This window comes from Phalaenopsis equestris, unplaced genomic scaffold (genome assembly GCF_001263595.1).
Source record: "Phalaenopsis equestris unplaced genomic scaffold, ASM126359v1 Scaffold000002, whole genome shotgun sequence".
Taxonomy (NCBI): Eukaryota; Viridiplantae; Streptophyta; class Magnoliopsida; order Asparagales; family Orchidaceae; genus Phalaenopsis; species Phalaenopsis equestris.
The window spans coordinates 65,794,818-65,818,704 of NW_018164444.1; the positions used below are offsets into that span (position 1 = coordinate 65,794,818).

General features: G+C 33.6%; 2 protein-coding genes across 2 annotated transcripts in view; both read right to left on the reverse strand.

Moving 5' to 3' along the window:
• Positions 1 to 3,354: 3,354 nt before the first annotated feature.
• Positions 3,355 to 7,690, reverse strand: LOC110034484 (caffeic acid 3-O-methyltransferase 1-like). The gene is made up of 4 exons (XM_020738744.1): positions 7,269 to 7,690; positions 4,617 to 4,927; positions 4,089 to 4,153; positions 3,355 to 3,727 (listed from the first exon to the last, which is right to left on the reverse strand). Exons 1-4 carry the CDS (start codon positions 7,670 to 7,672, stop codon positions 3,434 to 3,436), a joined length of 1,074 nt encoding a protein of 357 aa, XP_020594403.1. The 5' UTR covers positions 7,673 to 7,690; the 3' UTR covers positions 3,355 to 3,433.
• Positions 7,691 to 20,405: 12,715 nt separating this feature from the next.
• LOC110039304 (serine carboxypeptidase-like 51) overlaps positions 20,406 to 23,887 on the reverse strand; it is a 6,078-nt gene continuing 2,596 nt past the window's right edge. The window contains exons 4-12 of the mRNA XM_020744323.1: positions 23,565 to 23,805; positions 23,421 to 23,464; positions 23,265 to 23,332; positions 22,883 to 23,179; positions 22,717 to 22,786; positions 21,757 to 21,807; positions 21,526 to 21,578; positions 21,261 to 21,393; positions 20,406 to 20,578 (exon numbers count right to left, since the gene is read on the reverse strand). Coding sequence (XP_020599982.1) covers positions 20,501 to 20,578; positions 21,261 to 21,393; positions 21,526 to 21,578; positions 21,757 to 21,807; positions 22,717 to 22,786; positions 22,883 to 23,179; positions 23,265 to 23,332; positions 23,421 to 23,464; positions 23,565 to 23,805 — 1,035 coding nt within the window. The 3' untranslated portion in view covers positions 20,406 to 20,500. The remainder of the gene's footprint in view (positions 20,579 to 21,260; positions 21,394 to 21,525; positions 21,579 to 21,756; positions 21,808 to 22,716; positions 22,787 to 22,882; positions 23,180 to 23,264; positions 23,333 to 23,420; positions 23,465 to 23,564; positions 23,806 to 23,887) is intronic.

Below are 23,887 nucleotides of genomic sequence, written 5' to 3' on the forward strand. Positions count from 1 at the left end.
TTATTTGATATGAATGATTTGGGTGATATAAATATAAAATATTAAACTTAGGTATTAGATATGTAATTACATATTGGGCTGAATGTATGTAAATGCCCCCAAAAAAATTAGGCTGGCAAATTTGATTGAGGGCATAACATGACCAGGGTTAAGTCATGAAACCTACTTAAGAAATAAGTCTATATAGTGTTTTCTCAAGTAATTAGAATAATTTTTAATCTGTTAACCTAAACCCACGTAAAAATGATACTTAGCTCAAGCATAAACATGTTTTAGAATTTGTTATAAAATTAATTTAGTTAATAATGTATACATGCAAAGTAAAAATTATGTCTAATAGGCTAACAAATTAGTCTAAGTAGATATCTTTATAAGTAATTAATAAATTATTTTCATAATCAATTAATTAATACATTCAAAATAATATCTATTTAATAAATAATTAATTTATAGTAATTTCTGCTGAATTTTAAGCCCTCGTCTACGATAAAAAAATCAGGTTTGACCCCGTTAAAAAATCATTAGTTACTTCATTTATACCACCCAAATCTTTTATATCATATAAAAAATATCATCATTTTAACATTTGAGAAGTCACGGACACCTTTCATACATATGTATAGCGGTATGTATGCAAAATTTGAAATTCAAATGTTAGGTATGTAAATATACAAGTATTGAGTGGTATATCTGTAAATTTTTCATAAAATTTTGCGTTGTGCAAATGATAAAATTTGTATAATTTTGTTGTATATCATTTATTTTAAGCTATAAATATGATAAATTTTACAATGCTACGCAATGTAATAAATTCTCCATGTTGTGTACTTGCATGAAGCGGTGGCTAGGCGGCATTGGGTTGAAGTGTTTAAGTGTTCTTATTGAGACATGTAATATAGATTTCTTAGAAGAATGAAGATGGACAATTCTTAATATTGCTAAGAGTGAAGTAGTGAGAGACTAAAAGATTCAATATGATTAGAAGAAGATATTATTAAAGAAAACTTGTGTGGTCAACTTGAATAACATATTGTGGCTTAGGAGGAGAATACATGAGAAGAATAAGTAGTTGGTTAAACTATGTTGAAGAGTTAGGGATAAAAGTAGTACCACACACCCTATTTGTATGTGGTATTGCTCTAACATAATTTTTTGTATTTAGGTTGGGGGAAAAATTATTTCATGCGGACGGGTGTCCGATCCTGACCTTAAATCAGGTGATCGACGGTCAGGATGTATTTCGGTGGGCCCCGCCTAAATTTTTTTTATTATTATTTTGAACTGAAATATATCCTGACCGTAGACTAGCCAGGAAGCACCGGCCGAGCTCGGACGCCGCATGCAGAGATGCATGCGGTGTCCGTATGCAATTATTTTTCTAGGTTGGGGAGGGGAATGATGTGATTTAAAAGGATGAGAATGAGAGAAAAGTATTATCAGTAATAGTATTGTATGATGATATTACATACAGAGGATTTCTTATGGTAAAAGAGTTTCTATTTGAGTTTATAATCAGAAATATTAAGAGAAACAAGCTTCATAAGTGGGATAATGGTGTATAAAGCTATGATGTTATTAGTCACAAGTAAAATTCATTTCTTACTAAATTCGGTATCTTGTCCTCATTCAAATAACCTTGAAGAAAATTAGAGTCTTTAATCAAACTAAAATTCACTTGACGAGCGTATTGGGCAGATTGGCGCTATAGCGCCAGTAACAACCTTTCTAGAAGATACATTGAATTTTGCCAAATTTTAAAGAGGTGCTTGAAGCAACCCTTGATTATTTTCAAAGATCTATTAATAGGACCGAAAATTGGACGAAGAAGAGGACTTATCGGCATCATTAGAAGGCTTTATGAAGTTTTACTTTTGTGTTTAAGTGTGATTGTAAGTGTGTTTTGAGTTTGTAAGAGTCAGAGTTTGGAGATATGGTGAAGGAGAATCCAAAATTTGTGTGGGAGAGAAGACATAAGATACTTTGTATTTGTGTTTAAGTTTTATTTCCAAAACTTTGATTTCAATACAAATCATGTTTTTTTTGTTTAATCTCCATGAATTTTGAGTAGTTCTCTTTCTTTCTCATTGCATAAAAGAATTAATCTTGTGCGATGAGAATGATTTAAAGATTTATTTTTACTTTAAAAATTGTAATGACATTTTCACCGATTCTTCATTGACTTTATAAATTGACCACTTGTGAGGTTAAAATAAGTTGAGAAACATAATGACCCGGAAAGGCTATGATTTCACCAAACTAGTGAATGTCACACTTCATTCTGGGCAGAGTCATTGCGATCACCTAAGGGGGAGTGCAAATAGATAGTGAGATATATTTTATGGGCAGGAGTGCAAATAGATAGTGAGATATATTTTAATGGGCATAGAATTGATGTTTCTAGGGTGACAGACTTGATTCTTTTATCAATTTGGTTTAGAGTTTGGATCGTAAGGATCCCTAATAGATCGTATAGAGTGCACAATTGATAATCTGGAAGTGAGAGGCCAGAATCTGCTCAACATTACTATACAAGCTGGTGAAAAACTCTGAATTAGTGAATATTCTTTGCTAGCACCGGAAGAGAGCAAATAATATAAATGCTCCTATTTGTCACAATACATAATCTTATTTTTAGTCATTTATATCCCATATAGATTAATATCTCTTTGCAGGGGAAAATATATTTTCATAATATACAAACTCATTAGATTTATTTTATTAAACTGTTAAACTTAGTTGTTACTTTTTGCTTAAATTTAAAAGAACCTTTGCAATCATATCGGCATTATTCTACTTTTTTAATCTGCAATTTAGGTAGAAATTTTGCAAATCTATTTAAAGAGTTACAGCTTTCCTTGTGGGATCGATACTAGGATTTTTAAGAAAAATCTTATATTACTTGAAGCGATATGTATACTTGTGTAGTACCGATAGCGTGAAAATTTTTTATATATTTTCTAAAGCATTATATTAATTCAGACTAGTCGCTAAATATAAATTGGGACAAGTTTTTGGCATTATTTTCGAAATTAAAAATACACATAATTGCGGGTTAAGTCAACATCACTATTATAACTTTTGCAACCACGAATCCTAGATAAGTTAAACCACTGATTGCTTGTTGGTGATAATTATTTCAATTAGAAATTCAAGCCATGAATTAAACATATCAAAATCTTATTTTTAAAAACAACCTCTTAGTTTTGATTGGGAATCAAGTCCTTGCTATTATTATAAGAAATGATGTTACTGGAACCTTTACTTATTAACCAAGGAAGCCCATTCATTCATTTAGTAAATTTCTAAAATCAATTAGGACTTAAAAACATACATGTATTATTTTCCTCTGAAAAAAATAAAATGGAAGCAATGCATCCAATTTTATTTTTATTATTAAGAGTTCAACTTGAGATATGCTTCTGTCATGCATATGTCATTTTAAGAACTCCATTATATGATAATTGAAAATCTTGCATAAAATTTTGAATCCTGAAAAACCTGCTTCATGAGCTAATGACTGATACTCTCTCTCAGTCCGCACTTTTGCTTCAAAAAACATTGTCATTATCATATTCATGGTGTAAATTTGCTGTGTAGAAATATTTGTTTCTGGAAACTCAGGAAGAATGTGCTCCATAAGGATTACTTTTCCAGAAGTTGGCAATGCCTTCCAACAATTTTTTAAAATTAGTAGACATTTCTCATCATTCCAATTATGAAGAATCCACTGCAAAATAACATTTATGTTAGAAACTTAGTATTGAAAGTTCACAAGTTTTTACTATATATGTTAGAAAATTCATGTTGTAAGAAGAGAATATAATCATAATAAAACTTTGAAGTCATATATTCTTTGTAAATAACAAGAAAAACTCATTATAATTTTGATTTTAAGAATATGAACAACATGAAAATTTGGAGCCATGCATCTATCATCAACATTATAAATAATAAATCATGTTACAATATAAAATCAAAATTTTATATTTTTTTTCATATGAAACTTTTGTTGTATATGAAAAATCACTTCCCATACCAATTTTATTTTTTAAGAATTTATCTTAATATAATCAAACAAGTTTGGTTACCTTTAAGAAAATGGCTTCTCCGCTTGGTATCATGATAAACATGTCCCCGCCAACATGTTGGACACCTAAGAAAAGCATTTATAAATCGACTAATGAGTATTTTAACTCAATATAAATCTAAGAGTAAAAATTTAAAGGATAATAAATTTTTTGGATAAGAAATATAATTAAATCACTTTAATATTATCTATAATATAACTAAATCTAAAGCTAAATTCAAAAAAAAAAAAAATCTTGATTTCTTTGTTCCATTAACTCATTTCTAAATTGCTTTTTAAGGTTTTATACAAACTTACATATAATTCAAAGCATATTAGTTGAAATTTGACAACTAGAAAATTATTTTTTTCATTTTAAGCCCAAATTTAAAGTTACTATCTACTAATTTAAAACCTTTATTATAAGATATCATATATGAGATCTCTTAATTTGTTAGAAAAGATCAATGTCTTACTTTGTTAATTAATTAGCAAACCTTTAGTTATTAGTTGGTCTGTCTTTGAGATCCATATTACGTGTTTCATGTACCTGGAAGCGATGGTGCCTGTGAAACAACATGTGGCAGATCAAAATTGATCCCTTTAATGTGTGGATACTTAGAAATGATGTTTTTCAATGAGGTTCCAATACCACCACCAACATCAACAAGCTCCGTTACTTGCTTTAGCCCTTCATACTTCTCAAGCATCTTCTGAGTCACTATATTGCTATTGCTGGCCATGCCTTCATTAAAAACCTTAGAATAGGTAGGATTCTTATCCATGTACTCGTACATTGTGAAACCATAAGCTTTTTTGAAGGGATTTACCCCCTCTTGTAATGCTTCCTTTAATTGATTCCTGTCAAAACATCAATGGAAGCACAACATGAGTGGACTTTACCTTTGTCATAGGTTTTCCCCCAGTATACATGAATATTGAAAATGGTCTAAAGATGACATGGAAATTTTATAAGAACTCCTCTCTAAAGAAAAATTCATTAATCTTAGAACTAAATTGAATTTTTAATGAACTAAAGTAGTAAAAATAGTTAAACATCCTCACAAATTTTAAATTAAATCATAATTATTTATTTGATCACTCAAGTTTAGAAAATAGTTCTATGAAATTTAGAATTCATTGAATTTTTTAAAGCTAATAGTGTAAATAATATTAGCAAAAACCATTAATTAAAATGTATTTATAAAATCAAGTTAAATTTTAAAAATTCATTTGAATTAATATTCACAAAGAAAAGTTTTAAAATTTAAAACACTTGTTATAAAATAAAAATAAAAAAAAATATTTCAACAATTAAAAATTGTTTTCTAAATTTTTAATATTTGGTAAATCAATTGAATCTTAATTAAATCATCATATCACCAATTGAATTCAAAATGATAAAAAATTTTATAGAGCTTGGGACACAATTCCAAATTTTCGTGTAGTTTTTTTTATAAATTTTTAAGTTTAATTTAAATTTCAAATATTTATTTTTAATTAACATAATTTTCAATTTATACACAACAACAACAAGCGTTTTTCCCACTAAGTGGGGCCGGCTACATGAATCCTTTTTTCTCCATTGCATCCTAGTAAATGTCATATTTTCATTTAATTCTAAAAAGTTAAGATCATTTTTATACAATATGCCCAAGTCTTTCTAGGTCAGCTTCTGCCTTTCTTAAAATAAGTTGAATTTAAAACATCTACTCTACTAACCGGATCATTAGGCGGTCGACATTTAATGTGACCAAGCCATCACGATTCTCTCTAATCTTATATGCCGCAACCCTATCACGAATATATTCATTTCGCTTTTTGTCCACCAAAGCTTTCTCATCCCGACAACATTTAAGTTAGTTTTATGCTTCTCTTTTAAAGGCCAACATTTTGCGCCTTAGAGCAGTGTAGATCTCACCACCATCTTAGAAAATTTTCCTTTCAATCAAAGCAATACTTTTCTATCACACAATAGGCCTGAAGCATTCCGGCCTGAAGCATTCCTTCCTGAAGCATTCCTTCACTTCAACCAACCAACTCGAATTCTACTAATAACATTCCCATCTATATGACCATCATATTGAACAATAGACCCGAGATATCTAAAGCATTCACATCTTTTAATGATTTCACAATCTCGTATTGTCGGAATATAAATGCTAAATTTTTAATAAATTTGAACAACTTAAAATTTAAAATCAATCCCAACCTTTAAAACTTAAAACACAACCAACTATAGGATAGTTGGAGCACTAATGAGCCTCTCACTATCTGGCGCTTCCTACCTTCTACCTTTAAACTTTCATAAGAACTGTTCCAGTTCAAGGAAATTTCAATTTGAACTTTCAAATTAACAATCTTGAAATCAAATTTTGTAATCTGCTGAAGAATATGAGTCATTATTTTAATAAAAAATTTTCAAACGAGATAATTTTTTTTAAGAAATAATCAACTCTAGAGGTCTGCCTCTTTAGGGAACTTGAAGCCCATAATACAATAAATCATGTCTTGCCCCACTAGGGTTGGGGAAGAGCTTCTAGCAAAGTAAACCCTAGGTCTTGAAACCATCATTTTGTGTTTATATTCATCATTGGGTCTTATTTTCATATTTAATAATAATATATCATTCTTGATGTCATATTTGATCATAAAATAATTAGAAATTTTTAAAAGTCCAATGCAGTCCATACACTTCATCTCCAATGAAATGTAATTCCCTCCATGCACGAACAAGTAGATGCATCAATTAGTGTACATGAATTTGATAGCTCTTAGAAGAAAATCAACTATCATCTTGAGGATTCTCGGCAACAAAAAATTCTAATTTACTTTTATGTAACCCCAACATGAATGCCATGTTGCCCGAAGATTTGGCACTAAACCTCATCATATAATCTCAAGTTATCTCTTCTTTTATGCTCGATTAGGGCCACTTCTATGTTGATAACTCAACAAGTAGACATGCAGACATATTTGTTAGTATATTTAACCTCATCATACATTCTAGACATATCAAATGGTTGCTAGATCCTAAATATCTGGCATATGATACGTTAAATACTCATATAAAAGGAAAAAATGAATATATATATATATATATATATATATATATAACGAAAATAAAACAGTTTAATCTACTATTTATTGAAATAAACACGAAATATTGATTAATATATAGTGTCATATGATAATTATATACCAGCAGGCATCTTCATAAACCTTCTTATGTGACATGAACATAAAAGGAGCCAAAGAAAGCCCATCATGGTTCTTAGCCAAGAGCCTGCTCGTTGGTGTTAGCCCATATTGCTTCCTTGGGCTGCCTGTTTCGTCGGATGAGGAAGCAGTACAGGTGAGGATAGAATGAGAGGCAAGATAGCCTAGAATGTTATCCAGCATGGCTGCAGCTTTCTCATGGTTACATCCGGACAAGTTTCCGGCGATCTCGCGGGCAGTCAGCTGGGTCTTGGGACCTGGCTCAGCCAATACCTCAAAGATGCCAAGATCAAATGCTGCTTGCACAGCCCTACTAAAAGTTTTGGAGTAGCAGAGTAGCATGGCAGCAATGAAAGGTTCCTCATCTTCTCTTTGTGTATCACTCATTTTGTTTTTTTTTTTTTTTTTTTTGATGGACTTCGGAGATGCAATGGAAAGATGAGCTTTTTATAAGACGACCGTTGAAATTAGCATCTTTTTTTAAGGGAGATTTACATACGTCCCACCCAATTCCTATGTATTAATATATCAATCATATAAACTTCCCCCCAATGCTTAAAACATAGGAATCAGGTGATCTGTGGGTAAAAATTAAAATTTTTATGGTTAATATGCTAATACATGTGAATTTGGTGGTATCTATGTAAGAAAATCGAGGGCATTTACATGCATACCACATAGTTCTTTTGTATTTATATGTCTAACAACTAATGTTTGCTTTTTTACATTAATGCCGCTCGAATTGGTCAAATCTTTCATATCCCATCAAAAATATTACCTCTATAATTTGAAAAAAAGTGGTTTATTTGTAAAATTGAAGTTTGGATGTTAGAAATGTAAATACATAGGAATTGGATGGTATGTATGTAAATCTTATATTAAAAAAAATAGGTTAAAAAAACTGATTGCCAGTTACGACAGTCCCGTCGATGATTAAGGAGTTTAAAAGCTAGTTCTAAACAATTTGTCTTATTTGCATTTCGGTTTCCGTTCTTTGATTGTCTCGCCGGCAGCGAATATAGTTTTAGCGATACATTAAAATACATGAGAATAGCTATCGGGATCGATATAATTATTATTCATAAAACGTATGCTAACAAGAATCAATCGATCGTGTTGATTTTTTTGTATTTTGGAATCCTAATTTGTCTTCTGGAATACACTTCCCCTGAGTTAGAGCCGAGCGGAGATAAGAAAGTAAAGAGTTACAGAAAAGAGAGTGAATAGTTATAATAATTGCCCAAATAAGTGAATCGATGTGTTTGTAGATTGAAATTTGCATTATAATCGATCGCCGGACGCTTCAATTTCGACTGGCTATGTCGACCGATCATATACATCGGATCGCTTATATCGGGCGGTCGAATAGTTCGATCAAAGTTATTTGGTTACTCGGTAGAGGTCATTTGGTCGATGGTCAGTCGGTCGATTTTGTTGTGTGTCGATCGATCACTTGTCCAACACTTCTTGTTCTTCGATACGAGACTTCAGTCGCCTGAAACTTCATTGTAGCCGTTTGATCCTTTGAAATTCGTGTTGGCATTTTTACTATATATATATATATATGTCTTACTATACTATATATATAACAGTCCTGTATCACTCAGAAAAGATGTCTTTTATGTGTTGCATCAAAAATGAATGCCAACCCTAGTTAACACTAGAAAATAATAGGAATGGTGTATACACTCATTTAGATAGGAAAGGAGGCAACAGAAAGGGAACTCTGATCGAAATTTCCTTGAGGGTGGAAGAACATCTTTATTTTAATGGCTCGAGATGATTTATCCCCTAGCTGAGTCACACAAAAAAAATATTAAATGATTTTAATATAATATAATACCTACCAATGCAACCTAACGATGTCAGACCATGATGCAACACGAAAAATTATTCGATGCGGATCGGCGTCCGCACGCAGTGCGTACGGACGCCGATCCGGACCGTAAATCACATGATTTACGGTCCTGATGTATTTCGGTGGGCCCCACCTAAAATTTTTTATTTTTTTTTTTAAAAAACGGAAATAATCCTGACCGTAGATCACCGTGATCTACGGCCAGGATCGAACACCGCATGCAGAGATGCATGCGGTGTCCGCACGCAATAATCCCCCGATGCAACACATAGAAGTAGCCATATGTCTTATCCTTATCATTAACTCATATAGGACAATTGATACCCATAAAGGGGTACTCGACAGGTGAACGTCCTAACAGGCTAACAAGCTAAACCTGACCGATCAACCTAACAGCTGGCACATGGCAATTGGTGCAGTAGATCAACCCAATAATTTGTACACAACAATTATGTTTACAGACGCATCGTGCTTGCTAATATCTTATCTAGCCCATTACTGTCATTAATTTGTATACAATATAGTACTTTAATAGAAAAAAAAAAGTGTTTCCTTAAGACATAAAATGTTGATGATAGAAATAAAAACAAAATATGGAATTATATAGAACACCTTTAGTGGGGGGTCTTAAACCACTGCCAAAGTGCTTTATGGAGGAGAGCAAATAGAGCCTCCCTTCTACTACCATTTTGTTTTTCCTACCTTGGAGATTGAATAGAAAGAAAAGGCTACACATATAAGAATAGTGTTGAAATTAATTTATTTGATTCGAATAGCTGTTAATCTGCATGTATAGACCATATTATGACCCGAAACCCTATGTATATTGAGCTTGAGTGATTGCTAATTATATTGCATTCATATTATTCATAGTAAGACTGAATAAAAAATTAACTATTAATATGGATGATCATATTAAGTCATAAATAGGAGAAATTATTAGGTGCGGACACCCGTTGGTGAGGACGATGGTGTGGATTCGATCACGCCACTATGAATTCAACCACGCCACTGTGAATATTCGAACACTGCAGAAGAAGCTCGTATTAACATATGGTATTTGTGTCGGTTTTTTTTTTTTTGTTAGGCGGCGAATAATAAATTTTAATATTTGCATTGCGTCCACTGTGCATCGAAAATTTTGTTGGCATTGCGACGGATTTTATGTCAAATTCACATCCAAAAAATCGACGCAAACCTTTACTAATCAACGTTGAACTATTTTCAACTCAAAATTAGATGAAAATCTGACGCAAAATGACCTAATAGACTCAACCAGTGCGCCTAAATTTCATTTTTCCTTTCACCCATCCCACACGCGCCTTTCTGGTCTCCTCTTCTTTCCGAAGCCCTCCCGAGCTTCCCCTTTCCCTCCCCACTTCCCTTCTCCTTTTCAATTTCACTCAAAATCGTCTCCTTCCCGAACGAAGCTTCGTGATACAATTGCCATTAGAGCTAGCTGTGAAGATAACGATGTACCGCACTTCCAGCTTGCAGAGACGACTGAAATCCTTCAAATCAGAAAGCATTTAAGAATGCGACTCTATTTATGCCACTATTTTCATTTATTTGTAGTATGCATGTAAATATTGATGTTTAGGTGTCAGGTTTATATATACATAAGAATTGAATGATATTTAGAAGTAAAATGCATAGGTAATCTGTTATGTATGTATAAATAGAAGTTTTGGTATTAGGTATTTATATACATAAGAATTCAGTGGAATGCATGTAAACATTGAAGTTTAGGTGTTAGGTTTGTAAACACATAAGAACTGAGTGATATGTATGCATAAATTGAAGTTTTGGTGTTACGTAAGTATATACATAAGAGTTCAGTGGTATGTTTGTAAATAGTGATGTTTAGGTGTTAGATATGTATTTACATAATATTTGAGTGATATGTATTAACTAAATGCATAGGTAAAGTGGTATGTATGTATAAATTGAAGTTTTGGTGTTAGGTATGCATGTAGATAAGAATTCAATGGTATTTATGTAAAAATTGAAGTTTAGGTGTTAGTTGTGTACATACATTTGAGTGACATATATGAAATTCATATATAGGTAATGTGGTATGATTGTAGAAATTGAAGTTTTGGTGTTAGATATGTATATACATTAGAGTTCAGTGGTATGTATGTAAAAGTTGATGGTGATATACGAATATTGTTATTAGTAGAATTAGTCGGTTGAAGGAGGGAATGCATGCATCAATTTGGTCTATTGTTCGAAGTGATGGGGATATTGATGGGATGTTATTAGTAGAATTCAAGTTGGTTGGTTGAACTAGAGGAGTGCATCTGGTATTGTTCACAGTGATGATAATATAGATGAGAATGTTATTAGTAGAATTCACATTTGTTGGTTAAAATGGAGGGATGCATCGGGTTTATTGTTTACAAAATAAACCACTTCAAAGAAGTGTCATATATATGATTAACCAATGAGTTACTTCACCAGATAAAGCGAGCTAGTTAAAAGAGGTTTCTATGGTCATTTTCTTCAATTAGAATTAGCTCACACGAACCACTAAGCATAATCATCTATTGTACGTATTGTACAAATTGATAAGTAAGGACAAATTAATGTTTATTTTTGTAGTAGTTTCACTTATCTGCAAAACTACATCTATGATGTAGATGGATATTTGTAAATTGAGAGCTTGGATGTATACTAGATTATATCCATGATGAAAATGACTCACATATGAGTTTTTAAATGGCATCGAGGAATTCGTGCATATGGCATCACAACTATCAATCTATCATTCTGATGGTAAGTTTTAGTGTCCTTGTGTGAAGAACAAAAATCAAGCACTTCTGCCACCCAAAGAAGTTTAGTTGGATTTTAACCGCAAGAGATTCAAACCAAATTATTAGTATTGGATTGGGTACGATGAGCATGAACCTGAAATTTAGTTCAATCAAGGAGGTGCCTCGACAAGTTATGCCCCTCTGCAGAAGAATTTGATCCTAGCACATGTGAAGAAATGGTTCATTATACTCAAAGAGCTCAATTTGTTGGGAGCATCTAACACTAACCTAAAACACCAAACAATGAATTATAACAATTCTATGACTTACTGAACGCTGCACAAAAACCTTTTTGGGATGGATGCACTGCAAATACAGAGTTATCGGTGGTGCTAAGAATGTTGATCATCAAATCTGATTTTAATATGCCCAGACTTTATTGAAAGAGACTAACTCTGCAGAAAATTTAGTGTTAGATGACTTAAATAAAACGAAAAGGTTGGTTTCAAAGTTAGGGTTACAATATGGGAAGATCGGTTGTTGTGTTAATGGGTACAAGTTATTTTACAAGGTCGATGCAATCGAGGCGAATTAGCAATTTTGTGGTATGGATATATTCAAACAAAAGGGGAAAAAGAATAAAAATCTTAAAAATACTCAATACAAGCGTCTCTTTTATTTTTCGCTCATACTTTGGCTTCAGAGATTGTTCACTTCCATGAGTGCAGTCTCTTACATGACTTGGCACACTACTAGATCTGTTGAGCTAACTCGATGAGTCATTCATCACTTGGTGAGGCCTAAAAACATTTTGAATGTACTTACCCAAATTTTATAGCTGAAGTACGCAATGTTAGACTTGGTATATCTGTGGATGGCTTCACCCCGTACAGTCAGGATGAAACCCGTTACTAATGCTGACCGTACAATTTGCCTCCTGATATGTGCATAATCATTTCATTTTTATTTATGACGTTGATCATACCAGGTCCACATATTGAAGAGCTTCAAATATAATGGGAGCCAGGTGTGCTTATGTATGGCAGTGCTACGAAGCATAATTTTCAACCGAGAGTGGATCTTATGTGGACAATTAGTGATTTCCTGACCTATGAGATGCTATCTGGTTGGAGCACAACCAGGAAATTGGTTTGTCCTTACAGCATGGATATGTCAAAGGCATTTACTCTAAAACATGGTAAGAAAAATAGCTGATTCAACTGCTGCCAAGGATTTCTAAATCTTGATCACCCATTTAGAACGAACAAATATGCATTCTTCAAAAATAAGGTTGAGAGATAAATTCTACCCCATAGGATTACTGGAGTCAAAATATTGGAGATGATCAGTGAAGTGTCGAAGATCACTGAGAGACCAGGGCTAGCTTCAACTCGTCTCCCTAATTTCATTGTCACGCACAATTGTACAAAGCTCAGTATATTTTGGGAACTTCCATATTGGAAGATTAATCTTATTAAACATAATCTTGATGTTATGCGCAGTGAAAAGAATTTTTTTGATAATATCTTCAACACTGTGATGGATATTAGAAGTAAGATAAAAGATAGTGTGAAAGCTAGAATGGACCTAAAAGAGTGCTGAAAAAGGAGAAACTTAAAGCTTCAGAAGACAAATAAAGGTAAATTAATAAAGCCCAAATCTGCGTATTGTCTTACACCAGATCAACGGAGGACAATTTTTGAGTGGGTGAATTCTTTGTAGTTTCTTAGTGGTTTTGTTTCAAATTTAAGTCGTTAATTCAACTTGGGAATAGGTAAGGTATTTGGCATGAAGAGTCACGACTGTCATTTATTTTTGCAGTACTAATAACCCATTGCATTTCATGCGCTGCCAAAGTCGGTGCTCGATCCATTAATCAAAGTCAGTATATTCTTCAGAGAGTTATGTGCAGGGACAATATTGTTGACTCGTTGAGACGCTTGATGTGAGTGTTCCCCTATTATTATGTAAGCTTGAGTAGATATTTTCTCCTGGTTTCTTTAACTCTATGTAGCATCTGTTTATACATCTATGTTACGAGGCTATACTAGGGGGTAGGGTCCAATACAGTACATATGGATGTATCTCTTCGAGAGATATATCTTTCTAATGTATACATTGCAAGTAGCATTTTATTTCACACTAAATGGCCACCACATTTAATGTAAAATGTGTGTTGCATGCTTTTAAGTAGAATCAAAAAAGTTATTAAGAATAAAGCACATCATGTGGGATCAATGTGCGAAGCATATCTATTGCAGGAGACGATAAATTTCTCCTCATGTTATTTTGAGTAAGGTCATCAAATTGTTCATATTGTAGGTGACATCCCTCCACAGTCAAAATTTATCTGTATATCAAATATCAGGTGAGCCAATAGTGAGGCTTGACACGTGATAGCTAAGCAATAAAGAGATACGGGGAACTCCATTATATGTCTTGATGAACTATGACAAAGTCCAGCCATTTATACAGTAAGATTCATGGTTCCCTAAACTCAATAGATACTGTCATTTATTATTTAGAATGCTAGTAATTATATACTAAGTAATTCAAAAATACAAATAACAACATTGTGAGCAAATTATTTATCGACGGCTTGGGCATGGAAGATGAGTCTTTAATAAGCAGGATGGTCGAAGCATAATTTCCAACATGATTCAAATTATACGTACGTATAATAAAACAATTCTAATCACAAGTGTGGTGTGTAATATGATCATCGCATTTAAAGTTACACTAATGGTACCTCTCTATTTCTTATAAGTTCACAATACAAAACGGAATCACGGATCAAAGATTATTAGATCTTGCCTATGTACCTAATCATAATGTTACTTCATGGCTGATATTTGATATAAACGGCTATACAATCCATATGAGTTCCTCATTTGTAGTGAAGAAGACTTGTAACTATTGTGTAGCTATTAAAGGAAACATACACAGATGACGAGATTTGTTATTACGTCGTACTTGACGAAGTCATTCAATTGCAATATTGAGGCAATGTCAGCTACACTGTGTACTTGTTCAACTGTGAGTGGTTCGATTATGAAAAATTAACCAAAAAAATAGTTGAGCTTCATAGTTCTATAGAACCAAATCGCCAAGAGGAAAGTATGTCAGATTTTTGAATTCAGAGTAACTTAAATGATGAAATGTTTGCGCTAGAGGATACCACTAGGATTTTTTAAGAGATTGTTCATAGTTTGGATGACAATGATGAACAGAATGAAGAAGAAATTTTAGGTTCATCTTCGACGGTAAGTTCTTTTGGTGAAACTTAATAACATAGGTATGCAGATTTCGGATTAGTTATTACTATTGCTACTTTTGGTCCTTTAATTTTGTTTTTATTTGTCATGGCTCTTACTCTTGATTTTCTTGTTTTTACATAGCTACTGCTTATGTCTTATCTTTACTTTACTATTTTTTCTGCCTATGATTATTTTTTCCATCAGTACTAAACTTTTTAATGTCATTTTTTTTGTTTACAGATAGGGACAAGTGGTACAGATGCTTAGCCGCCTCATATACCCCGTGTTCTTAGGGCTCTTTAGACCACCAACCACAACAAGAAGAGCGGGTCATCTACTCCTGACGTTGTTTCTACTACTGCTACACCTTCTCCGACAGGTCCTCTCCCACCTACTATTATTACACCTTTTGTGGCACCTCCTCCCATACCGACTGCTGCTACACCTCCTGTGGCACCTCCTCCTACACCCACTGCTGCCACCCCTCCTATGCAAATGCTACCGCACTCGATGCAGCCTTTGTCTCCTCTGACGACTGCTCTTTCCACACTTACTCCCCTACCTGTTGTTGGCGCACTTCTTGAGCCTCTGGTTCTTTGGCCTACTGTTGTGGAAGTAGATACATGTAACAGCTCAAGACTTGTGATTCATTGATTAATTTTTTATACTAATATATGAAGTATTTTTTAGCTCACAAATGTCTTTCACCTGACTTTCATATTATTTTTCTCCATAAATTGACAAGTATAAGGGCTCATGACAACTCTTGGAAGAGCTCCCAAGAGCACATCATAAGAAAATATTGCCAGCTATTACAATAATTATCACATCGATTTTTAATATTATCATATCATTGTTGTTATGGCAAATGCTCAATATAAATTAATCATGTCAAACCTTCAAAAAATCCCCGCCCTAAAATAAAAAAATAATGATCGAGAAAGTCATTTAAAATTTAGAGGTGTATTTACGTATCTCGCATGTAAACTTTCATATTTAAACACATAACACGTAAATTTTTCATATGAACATTAAAAATAACACTAATTATTTTTAAAGAGAATGAGATATACTTTTTCGTTTTTCCTGAATAGATTTAAAGCACAAATATTATACGTAAATATAAAATTTTAGATATGAAATATGAAAAGATATAAGATGAGATGACTTAATTTTATTGATGAAATGAGGGGTATAAATACTTATTACAGAACTTACTGATAATAAAAGCAATAAAAACATAATACAGTAGCAAAGGAAATGAATAATAACAAAATATAAGAGGCAGCTAATCTCTCTAATTAAAGAGAGAAATAAATAGAAATTCTCAAGATCCTTCATATAATTTATAACCCTCTAAATATAGAGTTATAATAAATATGGAATATAATCATTAGTATTTTCGAGATCTTTCAACACTCCCCCTCAAGTTGGGTTGTACAGATTGTACATGTCTAACTTGTTACATAATTCTTCAAAGTTGATTCTTGGGAGAGGCTTAGTGAGGATATCTGTTGTTTGATGTCAAGAAAGAATGTATGCAAGTTCGACGGCTCCTCTCTCAATGTTTTCTGAGATGAAGTGTCGATCGATTTCGATGTGTTTCGTTTTGTCATGGTGTGCTGGATTCTTCAAAATGTGAACAAAGGAGGAGTAACCAAATACTTTGGTAGGTAGATTTTAGGTAATTGCCTTGGTGTGGGGAAACTATTTGAGGAGTTGAAAGGGACTTTGAAATTTGAGGACCCGAGAAGACATCTTGTTGATGAGGTAGGCTGCAGTGGATACAACGTCGCCCCAAAAAATCTTAGGCACGTTAGAGGAAAACATGAGGCAGCGGACCACCTCGAGAATGTGGCGGTTCTTGCGTTCGACGATCTCATTTGTTGAGAAGTGTCGATGCAAGAACTGAGATGGAGGATGTCTTTAAAGAAGAGATAAGAGCCGAGGACGGAAGCTAAGTACTCCTTTGCATTATCAGTCTTGAGTGCCTGGATGGAGATTTGGAATTGTGTTTGGATCATTGAATAAAATTGTTCAAATATGTGAACGACTGCAGATTTATCTTTCATAAGAAATAATCATGTTAGTCGAGTGTGATCATCAATAAAGGAGACAAATCACTGAGTCCCGATAAAGGTTGTAACACGGGATAGGTCCCAGATATTGTTGTGAATGAGTGCAAAGTGTCGGGAAGAGGTGTAACCAACACGTGGAAATGACGTGCGAGTGTGTTTGGCAAGTTGAAAAATTTCGCATTGAAAAGAACGAACATTTTTTTTTATGAATAAATTTGGAAATAGTTTTGCAAGATACATAAAATTTGGATGGTCAGGACGAAAATGTCGTAACTTAATCTCAAATTTTTTATTGACGCTAGAATTGAAGACATAATGATGGGTAGACAAATGTCCGCAGCGAGGTAGTGGTGGTGAAGTTTCGTTGATAACGTAGAGACGAAAGCACATCTCAGCATTGCCAATCGTCATCCCCGAGTCTGCATCCTGAAATTCACACATGGTAGGGAAAAATTTAGCAATACACCTCAGATCACTAGTCAACTTTTCGATGGATATTAAATTGCAATTTAAAGTAGGAACATGAAGCACGGATCAGAGTAGAATGTTCTGGGTGATGTGCACGGAGCCAAAGCCGGTGACTTTGGAGACAGAGTCATCGGCAACACGGATGGTGGAGTTGTCTCCGCACGACATATAGTCATGGAGGAGGGAGGTATCACCAGTTATGTGATGAGAAGCGTCGGAATCGATGATCCACTGACCGAGGGATCTTTGATTGACTGTGAAGGCATGGTAGAACGTACCTTGCTGCACGAGTAGGCTCGTGATGGGGTCGAGAACAACCAGATCAGGTGGTTTGCCGATGAGTTTGTGCAGCAAATCAAGTTGCTCTTTGCTGAATGGACTGGGTGCTGGGGCAGGAAGGTCATCGGCAGCGACGACGCTGTTGGCACGAGGAACACGATCAGACCGAGGCTTTCGATCAGTTGACTTTCCATGAAGCGCCCAACACTTGTCTTTATTATGGTCTGGTTTGTGGCAATGGTCGCACCAGGGATGGCCATTGCGTGATGGGTTGTTGCTGTGCCGAGGCGGAGGAACCCGAGCTGCAAGGGCGGAGGCATCAATGGAGAGATTGAGCGAGCTGGAGATAGGCTCAAGCATGACTTTCTGGCAGCTTTCTTCGCGGCGAACCTCCGAGAAGGCCTTGCAAATGCTCGGTAGTGGTTTGAAGCCTAATACACGAGAGCGGACATGATCGAGAGAGTATTGAGGCCGAAAAGGAATTTGCATATCCTTTTTTCCTGATGATATGACGGTATTAGTTGGAGTCCAGAGTGCATGACTTGGCATGGACTTCATACATGTCAACATGATGCCAGTAGCGTGAGAGGGCATTAAAATACTGAGTCACAGATTGATCACCTTGGCGAAGATCGTGAAGGACTGACTTTGACTCGATCTCGAAGAGCTTGGATGTGTTATCCGAGTGAGAGTATGTCTCTCGAGCGGTATCCCAAATACTTTTGGTCGTGCCGTAGAGAAGAAAATTTTCGCCCACGACATGACCATGTGGTTTTTTGCATTCCATGTCCGGAATTTTGGGTCATCCTTGGTCGGAGCGACGGCATCACCTGTGATATAGTCGTCATTACCTCTGTCGTAGATAAACATCATGACGGATTGAGACCACTGAAGGTAGTTCTGGCCGTTGAGTTTGTGGCCAGTGATGAGGGAGGAAGTGTCATCGATTCCGGTTGAAACAGAAGCAGAAGAGACGGATGATATTTCTTAGGAGGAAGAGGAAGAAGTCGTCATACCGAAAAAGATTGGTATGGCTATAATACCATGAAAAGATATAAGCGAACTTAATTTTATTAATGAAAAGAGGGGTATAAATACCATTACAGGACTTACTGGTAACGGAAGCAACAAAAACAGAATACAGTAGAAAAAAAAATGAATAATAACAAAATATAAGAGGCAACTAATCTCTCTAATTAAGGAGAGAAATAAATAGAGATTCCATAAAATATATAACCTTCTAAATATAGAATTATAACAAATATGAAATATAATCATTAGTATTTTTGAGATCTTTCAACAAAACATGTAAATAAATAAAAATTATTTGCATGTGAAACTTAATAATACTTTATGACTCAGAAATAAGTCATTAAACATGCTCAAGAAATAATTTATAGAATGTTTTCTTGATTTATTTGAAGAGCTCTTAATTTATTAGCTTCAGCGTAAGCATGGTTTAGAATTCCCATAATAAAATTAATTTAACCAATCATGTGAATTTTAATAATTTGTACATGCAAATAAAAAAGATTATATAAATAAGGCTAACTATTAGTCTGATTAATTATCTTAGGTAGTAGTTAATACATTGACACCATAATCAGATTATTAGAAATCGTTTAATTAATATAGAAAACTATTTAATAAATGAATCATTTATAATAGTCTGAATAATTTATCAATGGAGGGTTATGAATGGTAACATCAATATGCAAAGGAGGGTTATGAACTTGCTCCTAACAATTACTCCATGCCTAAACGTAGTAGATAAAAGCAGTACATAATCTACTCCTAAGTTGAGAAGGCCATGATCAATCCTGAGAGCTAGCATTGAAGCAAGTAAATTCCAATGCTAAACACACACACACACACACACACTATATAAACTAGACAAACTATATATTGAGTATTAGAGAATCAAGGTAATGAGATAAATACATAGTTACAGCACTACAGAAGGTGCCATTAGAGCGTCAAAACTTATTTTATTTGTAGGGGTTGTATTATTGGTTCTCAGTTCTCATGATCTTACTCATATAAATTGATATCCAATTAATAATTTATTGGACATTAATAATGAGGAAGATTTGTATATATACCTCTCGATTCTTATGTACATATTTACATATCTAATACATTAACTTCAAATTTTATATGCATGTCATTTTATCAATGCATAAAAGCATATATTCAACTTTAAAAAAAAGTTAAAATAAGCATATTTTTAACTGTTTTGATGGTCTAAATTTAAAAAAAAAAAAGAAGTTTGGACATTAGATATGTAAATATATAGGAATTGAATCGTTTATGCATGTAAATGCCTCTAGTAATTAACTTGGTCTTAACGAAAATAATAGATAATTGATTCCATATTTCAAGTAGAGATGATTTTTTTTTTCTTTTCATGAAGGTACAAATGTAATATAAAAATTACATTTTAAACCCAAAAGCAACCATTTCTTCATCATCACAGTACATTGGGCAATAATTTGTGTGGCACGAATCTCAAAGAACCTCTACGGTGAGCTCTTCGCCGGGGATTGGGTAATTTCACCTATCATCTTCAACGCCATGCACGGTTTCTCCACCGGCACCTGAATAAATAAATAAATAAAAGGATTATTTTTACTTATTATAATTTATTTTTTGATATATTTCGCTGAGACCTATTTTAATATTCTTTTTACGTATTGAAATGCCAAGGATTTGCATGCATGCCCACACAATTCCAATGGTATTTACATATCTAACACCTAAACATTGATATTTACATTAATACCATCTTTTATTATTTATGAAAAGATGTACTTCACCTATTGAGGGTAGGGCTGTCAAATCGGCTCGTTGTTCGCGAACAGCTCGTGTTCGGCTTGTTCGCTAAGTTAACGAGCCGAACACGAGCAACACGAACGAATGTTTGTTCATTCGTGTTCGGCTCGTTTTGGCTCGAAATACTACTAATCAATTTTATATATATCTTTGATGAGTAGTATTTTTAAGAAAATTTAATTGACTACAAGATAACAAAGATTTATAATCAATTAAAAGTATTAATGAAGAAAATGGAATAAAAATTATTAAATTAGATTCAAATAATGTTTTAAAACTTGTCCAATCCCTAACATCTTATGGCTACGTGATTAGTTGTTAAAACGACTCTTTGTTTGTGAACCGGCTCGCAAAGCAAACGAGCCGAACACGAACACAATTTTTGAGCTCGAAATATAGGCTCGCTCGTGTTCGGCTCGTTTACACCCCTAATTGAGGGTAACTTACAAAATGCCCTGCACCAAGTATCCAATAGAAATGCAGATTCTTATAGCTCTTCTTGAAAGCAGCAGTGACTCCCTCATTTTCACAGTACAAAGGGCTTCGCTCAGCATTGCTGAAGTTCTGTAAACCTTCCCATCTGAGAAATTAAAAAAACAAAATACTTTTTTATTTTATTTATTATTTACAAGATTAATAATAATAATATTAATATTATTATTATTATTATTTGATTATTTGTGTAATAAATTAATTACAATTTAATTCTTACTTCAGCTTTTGGACCCAGGCCTCCACACCCTTTGTTGCACATATGAGATCAACCTTGAAAAATATGAACCGAAAATGTCAATTAAATTGCAAAAATGGCTGCAAATTATTTACTGCCCTAATTACTATTTCTGTAAAATCATAAAATAGAATGTCTCATTTTAAATTATATTAAAAATATGGTGATGGCCTGAAAAAAAAATCTGAAAAAAGGAAAGTAGATTAATAAAACCTGTCCATTGTATATGGTCACATCAACTCCCATGGACAAGAGCTCATCAACCTGCAGCAATATCTTTCCTCATCAATACCATTTCTAAATTAATATTTACAAATACACCATCCAATTCCTATATATTTACATATCTAGCACCTATCTAAGGGTCTGTTCAGGACAGTTGTAGCTTATTGAATAATCTGCTGATAAGCTGATTAAAAATAATCCGCTAACAAATTAGGTGCGGTGGCTATTATAAATTTTATTTTTTTGGAAAAGTCAGACTGTTGTCAATAAACTGTCACCGCACCTAGATAGGTGCGATGTGAAAACGTTGTTTTCTGCGTTTTGAAAACGCATAAGCTGCCAAAACAAAGTTTACCCAAACAGATCAGGTGTGTTTTTAAAACGCCACCGCACTAAATAAGCTGCCCCAAACGGGCCCTAAATTTTAATTTTTTATATTTATACCGCCCAAATATTTTCTATCACATACAAAATACCACCATTTTAAAGTGAAACACAATTTTCACGAATAGGTAAGGTATGTTTTGATTGAAAGACTGAAGTTAAGTTATTAGAAATGCAAATACTTTTTGAAGACAGATTTGTGTAGGAAGTATGTCGGAAATTTCGACACATTCATAACAATCGGCAGCTCGATATTTGCAGTCATTAATTTGATGAGGTCTGTATTTTTACGTCTAATTATCATCCACCATAGTCTACACTAATTAGAGCCCACAATGGCCGACGCTAACTAGATGATAGAGTTTCATCGCCTGTTTTTGCGACGAAAATTTACAACACCAGATTATTGTGAAGCTATTTTCGATGCAAATATCGACGCAATTTCAATTAGCAACGCTCATTTTAATATCAATCGTAGCATCGGAAATATGCCAAATATGGGTATATTTCCTGTAGTGCATTAATATAAGTTAAATAAGCAATAAATATGTAAATATTTTATACCTCTTTGATCCTTGGCCTCATAAATTCATTTACCAAAGATCCAAAGACATAAGAAGATTGTTCATCCCAACTGCAACAGATTCCCTTTTTAAGTACGAGCAGTACATAATCCCAGAAAATATTATTTCACATAAAAAAATGAAAATTAGATTAAACAAAACCTCACCTTACATTCTTTGGAATTATCTTAAGCTTATCCCTGATGACACCATCCATGAGGTCCGCAAGACTTGCAGCAGAAGAAGGCTTAGAACTTCTAACCTTCTTTGCATATTTCCCTATCACCTTCTTCACCGAAGCTTCAGAAGTTGAAGCGGCTATTGTTTCTGAGTCATCTAACAGAAAGTTATAGAAGTTTACATAATTGCTCTGCACAGTAATTTCCCTTTCAAGTTCAGTCCAAGTTCCAGTCGCAGCAGAATACTGCCCATTTGTAATTTGTTCCTGGATTTTCTTTGCTAGTCTGGTTTTGTAATATATAATATTGTTAACTAATTAGGATCCGTATATATTATAGATTAAAATTATGACAAAGTTATAATTTTTACTTGTTTGATTGTGCTTCGCCATTAACATCCAGCCTTGATACATCTCTTAATAAAGGTCCCCATGATAACTGTATCATTATTGAACATAGAAGAAAACTCTATTTAGTTTATCAGAATTATAAAGGAAAGGGTATGGTAATGGCTGATTAAGTTTACCACAAAATCTTCCGGAGAAATCCAGCTATTTCCTAAAGCAATGCCTGCCCGAACAAAATAAATATATGTATAAATATAAGGCTTTGAAGAAGGGAAATAAATTGAAAAAAAAGAAAAAGGAAGAAGAAGAAGAAGAAGAATTACCAGAAAAGTTGAGCTTTAATTCTCCTGCTTTAATGGCTTTGGAAAGGGATAAGGCGAGAGTAACAGCAAATTTTCCTCCATAAGACTCAGCTACTGCATATAAAGGGCTGTTCTGAAGCATATGATTGTCTTCATAAAGGTTTTTTAGAAGAATTGTTAAGTCGGTGGCAGCTTCCTCATCCGTAGTTACATAGGACTTGGAATCCTCCACATAACTATATCCAGTTCCCACGGGATTATCCTGCAATTTTAATTCAATCAAATATCCATAAAAAATATGCCTATTTACAGAAGAATCCCAAATATATATATATATATATATA